Raw genomic sequence first — 11,865 nt, 5'->3', positions numbered from 1 at the left:
TGTAATATTAATAAATTTCATGATTTATTTAGACAATAAAAATGGTTGGGTGATTAAAGTAAATAATTTTTTTTTTTTGAAATACATTAACGCCCATATTTTGAATTAATTTATTGCATCTTTTGTTCTCACTCTATATATCTGTCACCATTTCCTCTTTTGCTATTCTGTCTATAAATGATGAATGTAAATTGTGACATTGGAATATACAAAAAAAAACTCGTCAATTTATTTTAGTAATTGAGTACATTCAAAAAATTCCAAAATACACAGATTAAAAAAATATCTACGATTTCGCGCCTTCTTCAATTTCCTGCTTTAATTTTCTCACCACTTGATTTTCCATTATTTTGATTCGGTTCTTCTCGCTAACAGTTTTTCCATAATCTTGTCTTCGACGTAACGACTCGAGCTGAAATGGCAAATACTACATAAGTTTACAAAGAAAACGGGTTTAAAAAAAAGTACCTTATCAGATGCAATGTTAGGACCTAACCCACCAAGATCAGCCAATTTCAACGGCTTCTTTGCACCACCGTCTCGTTTTTTTCTTTGTCTACTTGTTGTAGCTGAGTTAAAATGAGCCTCGGAAAGGCTGAAAATTTGACTGGAATTGACTATTAGTTGAGACTGATATCGGCGAGAAGCTGCAGCTACAGAGCTTTGAGTACCATGCGCAATTGAATGCTCTAATTGGTCGTTGCCTTTTTCCATATCGGTTTCATACATACTGAAAATTATACAAATTCGTCACAATGAATTAGTATTTGACATTTGAGTCATAAGTCAGAATTTTGTTTGTTTTTATAGATAAGAAATTAGTTTTTCTACTACCGTCAGTAAAAGTACTCACTTTACACATCCCCTAGGGTTTATGAAGCTTCTACCTCTTTAAGCAGTGCTTTGATCGCTTTTATGTATTAGTTTTTACTTTTTTTTGCAATATTAGTTTATTGTAAAAGAAAAATAAAAACCCATATTGTGAAAAAAAGTAAAACCTTATTTTATCAAAATGAAAACTTGATTTTATAATATTTGATATAAGACAGTAATAATTTTCTAGGGATAACGGCGTCGGCGTTCAAAATGTTTAGATATTTTCCATATTTTTAAAGGTTTGACGTTACAATTTTTTACGATTTAGTGCGTAAAGTAAAAACTTTTACTACACACTACTGTGCGGATATACAGGGTGTAACATAAGTGATGACTTTAATTTTAAGGGGTGATTCGCTGTAATTTTTTAATTAAAAAAGTTCATATAAGCATATGACCGGAGACGCTCCGTTTTCGAAATTAATATCAAAAAACATGTTTACCGAACTTGTTGAAATTTTTACAGTTTGTTAATAACCTTATAAGGTATCCTTTGGCTTATTTGTACGTCGCTTAATTTTTGTGAAAAATAATAAAAACTTAGTTGAGTTTTAAATATTATCAAATTTTTATTAACTTAAATGCTCGAAATGAGAACCACGACTGTCAATACAAGCATGCAATCTTCTTCCCATCGACTATCGCACATGTTGGAATATCCCTGGCATGTTGCGTATGACATTAGAAGAATCTACAATTTTGTTTCTTAAATCATTTTCATCCACAACTGGCGTCGCATACAAGCGATTTCATATATCCCCAAAAGAAATAGTCCATAGCATTCAGGTCTGGGAATCGTGCTGGCCATAGCTGAGGTCCTCCCCGACCAATTCATTGCTGAGAAAAAGTGTTATTAAGATAGTTTCGAGCGACAAGACTAAAATGAGCAGGTGTACCGTCGTGCATAAACCACATTGTATTTCTTGTTGCTAGTGGTACTTTTTCTATCAGACCTGGCAATGTTTCTTCTAGAAATTGTCTGTGTTACCATTCAGCCGAGGAGGGAGAAAATGCGGTCCGATAAGATGATCACCAAGTATTTCTGCCCAAACTTTCACCAAAAACTGCTGTTGGAATATAGTTTCTCCAATGGCATGGGGATTTTCCTAGTTCCATGAATTGTAGAACTTTCTGATGGTTTCCCGTGAAAAACTTGCCTCGTTTGTGAATAGAATTTTAGACGTAAAATTTAAATTCTACGCATTTTTTTGAAGAAACCACCAATTAGTAGCACGATTAGCAAAACGCTAATCGTGCAGGAAAATCTCTTGGCAACAGTGCTTGCACCCTTTGAATTGGATAAAGTAAATTTGAGCGCAAAACACTCCAAACAGTTTGGTGGATAATGCCAAACTGTAAAGATAATCTTGGTATACTAGTTGTCGGATCGTCTTCCACTGCTTGCAGAATTGCTTCCTTTAATTGTCGAGTCATTATTATTCTCGGTCTACCAAGGCGCTCAGCATTAGCATTTAAAGATCCAGTTTCGCACAGTCGGACATATCTATAGTCGGAGTCTTATGAAAGTCTTTCTGATGGAGTTAATCTATTGGGAAAGTGTTCATGGTAAAGTCTGTTGAGGTCAAAGTCATTTGAGCTAATTCGACGTTATTCATAGTTATCTGCACACTAAAACACTTTCAACTAACGGTACTTGGCAAATGTTATTGTAAAAACATCGGAATTTTCTTTTCAGATCTATTTTTATACATGTACAGGGTGGCCCAAATTCGACCCTCATCATTGGGATCTCGAAAACCGTAAGAGATACAAGGTCGGTTAAATCATAGCAAAGTGGCTAAATTTGGAACTTAACAAAATGCCGTTTTAAAATTTAAAAAATTTCAAATAGTTCTGAAGGTATCCGAAAAAAACCGAAATCTGGAAAAATCTTTTTTATTTTTTTTTTGACGTTATTTAAAATCGTATAATAAAATAAATAACACTTTGTTAATGGCACTTTTTCTCCTCTACAAGATGGCGTTTTTGTGGGAGATCGGAATTGGTCCTACTCGGAATTTGTCCTACGTTTCCGAATCCGGCCGAACGGTTAAAAACAGTGTTGTCAGAACTCTAAAATATTCTTAGCAATGTGACCGAAATTCAGTATTCAGTTCAGGGAGGGGATACTGTGTGAAATTGAATGTGATACCAACCATACAACTACAACGAATAAGGCCGTTCAACCTAGAACTTATTGTTGTGTGTGTGTGTGTTGCAAAGATGGAAAGATTTGGTAATCAAAGATTTTTTGATCAAGAATTTATTAATGAAGCCAGAAAGTATGAAACTCTTAATAAAATTTAAATTTAAAATTAAATCAGTTTTATACTTATACAAATTATTATAAAATAGACAATATAATTATGAGGAAAACCGAAGTTTTATGACCAATATGCTCTTTTTTTTTAAATATACGAAACCTGATCCAACCTTGGGCCAACCTAACTCGCCCTAACTTTGTCTAATCAAATGATAACGACTGGACATCAATTTAAGCATTATTAAAATTAATTGGCTACACAATGTCCTGGTAACTTGGGTTGGCCCAAGGTTGGGTTACGTCTTGAATATTTTAAGAAAATAGAGAATATTGGTCATAAAACTTCGATTTACCTCATATATTGCCTATTTTACTTGGATCGTTACGTTATTGCCCGGCCATTATCGTTAATGTGCGAATTTTTATCATTGACCGTAACATATACACTATACAGAATACCCCATATTTCCATATAACTTAATAATACAGTTGCCGCCCGCGTGCGCCATCTAGCTATTAACAGTTGCGACACAGACAATCCATCGCATCGGTCGCTATTTAGCTGCCGAAATTCGTAAATACAGCGTAAATTCAAATATAAATACCTCCTATCCTTGCATCTATATCGAAATACAAACCCAGGATTTTCGAGGAAAAGCCGAACCGTTCCGATCGAGCGTAGGACAAAATCTGAGTAGGACTAATTCCGCCTTCTCGTTTTTGTGATACCATCATCAACTTTTTTTTTCAAATACGTCCCTGGATTTCTATTACCTTATTTTGTTGGCCAACATTTTTATAAAACCTATGACGTATCAAACTTTTTTATTTTCAACCGATTTAATAGCAAAAACTGAGAATTTCCATAATTAAAAAAAAATGTTAATACGGACCTTTTTATTTATTTATATTGCTTTTATTTTTTTTCTTTTAATTATAAATATCGACTTATTATTAATAAAACTAATCCACCCCAAGATTTAATTTTATCAAATACCTATGGCGTATCATCAATATTATTATCAAATTTAATATTAAAAACTCAATTTTTTTATAAAACAGTTAAAATTACCGATTATATAAATAACTAAATAAACTATACTTTAAACATTTAACATCTTTTAAAAAAACTACTGTAATGAAAAGCAAAGAAATATATTAATAAATATGACGTACTTCTTGTCGAATCCAGCCACCCAAAAAGCCAAATAATAATTAAACTTTTAACAGTAATTAAATTTTGATTATAATAAAAAAAACTACATGAAATGCTGAAATAATCCTCCGTTAACTTCGATGCATTTCTGAAACTGCCGGCGCAGATTACTCGTGACTGCCCGTTGGATCATTCTTCCTGTTGCATCCGTCCAAAATTGTGGCGTAAAATATTTATATTTTAAGGACTTTCTTTAAATACACGGTCTTTTAAATATCCCCATAAAAAATAATCAAGGGTTGACAAATTGGGGCTTTTGGCAGGTCAGCAAACTCTTCCTTTGTTTATTGCGAAAAGTTTGATTAAGAAACTGAGACATAGCAATACCATTATGTGGTGGTGCCCCATCCTGTTGACACCATAATTGCTGAACAATATTCAACGGCTAGTCATCTAGGGCATCAAATATATCGTTTTGTAGCAAATTTAGGTATCGTTCGGAATTCAAACTTCCATTATAGAAAACTGGTCCTAAGATTTTGTTGCCATATAGCCTAATCCAAATATTAAATGACTCCCGTCCCTGTCTTCGAATTTGCTGGTTTTGATACCGATTTTCGACTGCGCAATAATGCGTATTATTGAAGGTGGTAGACAATGGCACAGTGAAAACATCTTGTCGAACTTGCATTGACTTATTTATTTAATGTAACACGACGTTTCGGTTGGTAATTATCTCCAACCGTTATCAAGTGTAAACTGTGCTGTCAGTTAGCGGGCAGACCCTTGCCAATGTTTGTAAGGTGTTTGAAAATAGGCTTTTTTATTGTCTTGCTAATAACGGCGCGCAATTTGAACATTTAATAAAATAAATTTGTTAAACTAATTAAATTTGTTTTTCTACCCTACCGATTTATACTTTAATTGCTTCTTGGTCAATCAATTTTATTTTTTTTACAACCATTGATAGCATAATGAATGCCCTTTAAAATAATGTATCACACCATGGGGTAGCCATTTGACATACCAAAGTTTGGCGAAAATAAAATCTCAGTAAAGAACTTCAGTAAATGCATAATTAAACGCCCCCCTGTATATCTAATTTGACGTGTTTTTTTTTTTCAAAATTCGAAAATATAATATTTTTATATATAATATTTGTCTTGATCTTGTTCCTAACATCGCCATTTTTTTTGTGAAATCAAGCCTAAAATTTTACAAAACGCGATGTTATGTCCTTTATACATTTATTCCAAGCCCTAAGACCGCAAAAGTTTGGTATTATTACTATTGTCTAATATGAATTAGACAGTCGTAAAACGTTTTAAGGCCTTTACATGGTCCGAACGATTTTGGTAAAATTATAGGACTGTATTTTGTGTTGAAAAATCGCGAGGTGGAGAACGCATGTCATATTTTGGCGGCAAGCGAAGACCATCTTTTGTTTATTTCAACGCCGCGATCAAAAAATATCAACGCGTTGAATTTCTGATATTGATAGTTGTTGATGAAGTTGCTAATTGCAAAAATATACGGGGTGCATTAATTTTTATTAATAATAAGTCAATACTTAATACTTAATTAAAAGAAAAAAAATAAGAGATAATACTAACTTGTATCAAGAATTTTTTTTTAATTATGGATACGTCATAGGTTTTATAAAAATGTAGGTCAACAAAATAAGGTAATAGAAATCCAGGGCCGTATTTGAAAAAAAGAAGTTGATGATGGTATCTCAAAAATGAAACGGCGTATTTTAATTCTGAAAACGCCATCTTGTAGAGAAAAAGAAGTGCCCTTAACAAAGTTTTATTTATTTTATTATACGATTTTAGATAACGTCATAAATTTTTTTTCCAGATTTCGGTTTTTCCGGATATCTTCGGAACTATTCGAAATTTTTTATATTTTAAGATGGCATTTTGTTAAGTACCAAATTTAGTAACTTTGCCATACTTTAACCGCCCTTGTATCTCTTGCGGTTTCCGAGATCCTAATGATGAGGACCGAATTTGGGCCACCCTGTCCTACAGATCATACCAAATAAGAATAATTTTCAAACATTTTATTTTTTTATGGAGGCTAGAGAGGTGCTGAGATAAGGTATTTAATTATTTTCTCTGAACGAAGCAAGATATGTAGAAAATTTAAGAAAAAAAAAGTTCAATTAATGGTTTGAAAAAAAAAATATAGTAAAAAAAATTAACACTCTGTATCTCGAAAACGAAGCGTCTCCGGACGTATGTTTATATGAACTTTCTAACTTACAAAATGACAAGGAATCACCTCTTAAAATTAAAGTCATTACTTAAGTTACCCCCTATATAAAGAACTATTTTTTACCTTTCCAAATTTTGAGTCTCGCAAGGATTATTTTCTCTTTCTGAAAAGTTATCCGTTGATACATCAGACCAATTGTTTTTTTGTGGAATAGAATCCCGTTTTGTCTGTTGTCCATGTCTTGCGTAAAACATTGTCAGATAAGATCGATTCTTCCTTGTTGATTCCGGCAGAAATATCACAGGATTTCGTCTTTTTAACTTTGTATCACGAAGAGTTACCTCACTATTACTTCTAGAATCTTGTTTAAGGGAAGCTAACTCAGATTTTATAACTTCGCCATTATAAAGAGGGACCATATGGTTTATTTTTGGACTATCGTCCTCCGCTTCGGAGTCGTCTTCGTGGAATTGTTCGTTGCAAAAACTTCTGCATTGTTCCAGTTCTGCGTCATCTATGGAGTCATAGTATTCCTCTTCTTCTTCACTCGCCATGATTTACGATTTTTTGAGTATTATTCAGTTTAAATTGTCTGTTTTAAAAAATAAATAAAAACATGATTTTTTTGGCATTGCACTTAAAAATCAACCTCAAAAAGTTAACGTTGTGAAATCAGCTGTCAGCAGGTTACAGTTGTTACCTGTGATTAAAAAAGTATTAAAATAGGTCAATCTTTTAAAATGTTCATTATGCTCTCTAATGTATTATACTCTATTCAATATTAGCTGGGTATACGAAGAACTTCGCAGTAGGAAAAAGAAAGTTCAATCAACAAAAATGCTTTATTGGGTATAAATAAAATGCACACTTCCAGAGTTCGTTTGGTTCGATAATTTTTGTTCACACTTACGTGCATTCTGGCTTACTAGAAACCTAACATTGATTTTAACTATTCCGAAAAAGCCAAATACACAAGCTAATCATCATATTGTATATTATCACATATCATAAACAATAGAATTAAATAAAAGCAATTTTAAAAATATATGTATATTTTACAAGTTTTTTTTTTCTAGTTCTTAGTTTTTACAAACATTAACAAAACTACTGTGTCTTAGCATAAATAACATGATTTTTCCAAATGCGCTGGCAATGTTTACAGTTTACAAAATATCAATGATATATCACACTTTTTCATTTTAAACCAATGAAAATCCCTGAGTTTGTTGAATGGCTTGCATGAGTTTGTACCGCAACCGTTCTTTGGTTTTATATCTTGGTAAGTCTAGAAGGTTAAAGCAGGTGTGGGCGACCGGGAGGAATTTGTCGTCAGTTGTAGGCTGAATTGTTATCTAAAGAAAATAAATATTTTTTTAAATTTCGCCATCAAACCAGGTCTCAAATTAAAAAGATCTAAATGATAGGATAGTCCATAAAGATTTCCTAGCAAGGAACCAATCATTATTAAACTTTCTAAATATTTATTTATTTATAATGCATCAACAGCGAACAGGCCAATTACAGATACAATTCTATTAACTAATATCACAATTCTAATAGTAATCTGTCGTTAACATGTTTTGTGTATCTATCGAAGCTAACTAAATCTACGTCTTAGTCGGTAGCATGAATATTAAAAAAGTTTAGCATAAATAATTTGAATCCTATAGAAGCAAAACCCGACAAATCCACTTTTGGTCAAAAACGAGGTTATTGTTTTGAACTGTTTACATAATAAAAATCTGCAGATTTAAATAGGTTTGTGGTATCAAAAACCGGCAAAATACGTTGAAATTTGAAGTAGAATATTGGCTATATAGTTTCAAAATCCGCCAAATCCTAATGTCAAATCCAACGCGTCGTAACAAAAACCGACAAATCCATTTCGACCAATCACGGCGCTCCCGGCATCCACATAACAATAATAATTTTACGCGCGAATGTTTTACGATGTTTGTTTGTATAACGTTGTTCGCGGACTCGAACAGTAGTATTTTGTACTTTTATTTAATTATTGCCAATTTTTTTATTAAATAATAAGTTTTATGTGCCTAAAACTCTATGAAATGGAATTGACAGAGTCAATAAAACCTACGACGCCTCTCTTAGTAAGGAAAAGATAGCCACTCTTTTCCTTGAACCAGAAACTTGGAAGAGCAAACGAGAGCAAAATGAGAAGTTTTTTTTTTTAAACCTATTGACAGTGTTTTGCATAATATTCAATATTCTAGATACAAGAATAAAAGTTTGCCAGAGTATCCAAAATGTAAACACGCGACAAAATCGTATCGTTGCAGTTTATTGTCAATGTACGATGTTTCAAATTTTCATAAAACTTTTTATCTTCACAAAACTAAAATTGAGCAAGACAACCTAATTTTAAAGCACTGCCTGATTAGAGATATTAAACGCAAAAGGACCCAAAATGAAAAGGGCGCGTCTAAAAGAAGTTTTTCAGTTGTTTATAATATTCCCAAGGCCAATACTTTAAAACTGGTAATTTTAAGGTAATCGAATCTCATTATTGCCGAAACAGAACTAACCGCAAATATTTACCCTCCACACTTAGTATTTCAAACATGTGGAGACTATACTGTCAAAAAATTAACGAAATACCAACCCTCCTTGTTAAAAAAAGTTATTTTGCAATGATATTTAATACCAATTACAACATTGGCTTTGGTTCACCCCGCACTGCTGTGTGTTCCGTGTGTCTCCAATTAACCGAAAAAATAAAAAGTGAGACGGAAACACATGTACATAAATTACGCGCCGAGACTTCTTGACCATTTAAAAGAAGAAAAACCTGAACTAATTACAGTATCATTTGATTGCCAGAAGAATCAGGTCCTACCAAAGATTCCTGACCAATCAGTTTATTATAGCCGCCAGCTTTATATTTACAATTTTACCATTGTGACTGGCAGTTCACACTCACCCCTCAATAAAAATAATGTGTCAATTTATGCTTGGACTGAAGACGAATACCATAAGGGATCAAATGAAATAGCAAGTGCTGTATTTTACAAACTTTGTCAACTAGACCTTAGGAATAAAAATAAAGTAAGACTTGTTGCTGACGGATGTGCAGGTCAGAATAAAAACTCTACTTTAATTACAATGTGTACCATGTGGCTTAGTCAGAAGGCTCCTCAGTCAGTCTCAAAATTAGAAATTATCTTTCCAGTTGTTGGGCATTCTTTTCTCCCTGCAGATCGTGTGTTCGCTCGAATTAAAAAAAAAATATGAAAAAAGAAGAAGCCTTAGTCTCCGTAGAACAGTACTTAAATATTTTTGCTGATCACGGTAAAGTTTATCGATTTGGATCTGACTTAGAAGTGCACAATTGGAAGAAAGCTTGTAAGGAAACAGTAAAATCTACTGGACAATGGCACTTCTCATTTAATGGATGCAAGAGGTACATATTGAATGGCACTAGTTCTGGACAGGTTACGATTCGAGGAGAGCAGTCCTATTTAGCAGTACCAGTATTAGTTCAAAAGGGTATATAGCCAAATCCTAAAAAGCTAAAGGATGTCCAAACACTCCTCATCAAACATTATGGAGTTAAATGGAAAGAACTGAATGAATTGGAATATTATAAGAATATTCTTGAAAAATACGAATTGGAAAATCTGGAGAACATAGAAATTCCAGAAAATGAAGAGAATTTGTGTAAAAACATGCCTAATTTAAGTGATTTGTTAGTTTAAACTATTTTTTTTAAATAATATCGGTATAATAATATGTAAGTTCTATGTTTGTTAATTTTTTCCGTAATAAAATACGTATTTCAAAAACAATAGTTTTTTTTTACAAAATACCACAAATCCACTATGGTCAGTTTCAAAATCCGACAAAAGGGTTTGTTAGTTTCAAAACCCGACAAAAAAAAAATCAAATAACTTTACACTAAGATGTTTTTTCAGGTTGAATTGCAACCATACTCCAGCACCTGCAACACTAGATTATTAAACAATATTAGACAACACTCAACGTTAAAACCCCTAGTAGATCTGACAATAAATCCCATTTTTTATATGCCTTATTAACCAACTCAATAATGTTATCTGTAAATGCTAGTTTACAGTCTACTATGACATCCAAGTCTTTCTCATGCTTACCGTGCTGTAATCCTACACCACTAATACTGTAAGTATAATTAATTACATTTTTATTAAGAGTTAAAGACACAGAGCAACGATTTTTTTTTCATTTACACCAGCTTACAACTCTTTCTAAATCTCTTTGTAATCTATGACAATCCTCCTTTGAACTTCTTTCCATGGAGATCTTGTAGATTAGAAACTCAATTGAACATATTTCCATGTATATTTTTAAGTAATTGGCAAAACATAAGGTCTTTGAGCTAAGGAATTAAAAGCAGAGGTCTCAAATTAGGGCCTTGGGAAACCCCAGTGGTGCTAGTATAAACATTAAACTTGAACAGTATCAATCAAATAAGTCAATAATCAATCAAATAAGTTCAATTAATCAAATAAGATAATTTCAAAAAACTTAGATACAAAGTTCAAAATAGTAACAGGTCGATAGTTATCACTTCATTCGTGTTATCTGTCTTTAATATTGCAAGGATCTTACTTGTACGCCAAGCCTTAGGATAGATTGAAGTCTGTAAACCGAGGTTAAAAATTTAAAAAAACTAATAATATATCCTAGAATGCTATCAAGACTAATAGATCTGTTGCGTTTCAACTTTTTAATGGCATTTTTGACCCCCGTTTTTGTGAAAGCTGTATAACAAAAAAAACCTCCAGCATAGCTCATCCTGACAGAGAGCTATATATAATTGATATATATCAGTTGAGAAAACAGAACAAAAATACTGACCATACAAATTTGCAATATTTATAGCGCCATTCACGGAAAGATTGTTATAAGACATTTGCGTGGTTCTTCAATTTACGGATGTCAGACCAGAAAAATACTTGGTGTCTGAAAACATACTTCGTTCAGCTTCAGTTTTATATTTTATTTATGCTTTTTTACATTTGATTTAATTTTAATATAACCACTCAGTAATAACCAATGAATGCTAATAATTGAAAAAATAGTAATGTCAAATTAAACGCCAAAATGGAAACATTTTTTAATCTTCTTGATAATTTGCTTATCTGCTATTGCTTACAACACTTCCAAAGATGAAACGATTTTCGTACCACCTGATATGTAGTTATAGTATTGTGAAAGATTTGGAATATACATTACATTTGTTTTTTGGTAAATCATACACATTAAATTTTTTTAATAGTTTTAAAATTATATATGAATAATATAAACGAACGATATAGGATGTGGAAAAACAATTTTCAGATGCATATCTCACAAG

General features: G+C 32.3%; 1 protein-coding gene across 2 annotated transcripts in view; it reads right to left on the bottom strand.

The window, feature by feature from the left end:
• Nucleotides 1-207: 207 nt before the first annotated feature.
• The window catches only part of LOC126735893 (probable E3 ubiquitin-protein ligase HERC4), a 56,300-nt gene continuing 44,642 nt past the window's right edge, over nt 208-11,865 (bottom strand). For both annotated transcript variants that reach the window (XM_050440000.1, XM_050440001.1), the window contains exons 16-18: nt 6,639-7,867; nt 469-730; nt 208-412 (exon numbers count right to left, since the gene is read on the bottom strand). In XM_050440000.1, the coding sequence (XP_050295957.1) occupies nt 7,715-7,867 (153 nt within the window). In that variant the 3' untranslated portion in view covers nt 208-412; nt 469-730; nt 6,639-7,714. The remainder of the gene's footprint in view (nt 413-468; nt 731-6,638; nt 7,868-11,865) is intronic.

The sequence above is a fragment of the Anthonomus grandis genome, chromosome 5, assembly GCF_022605725.1.
Source record: "Anthonomus grandis grandis chromosome 5, icAntGran1.3, whole genome shotgun sequence".
Lineage (NCBI taxonomy): Eukaryota > Metazoa > Arthropoda > Insecta > Coleoptera > Curculionidae > Anthonomus > Anthonomus grandis.
This window is presented reverse-complemented; position numbering and strand designations above follow the sequence as displayed.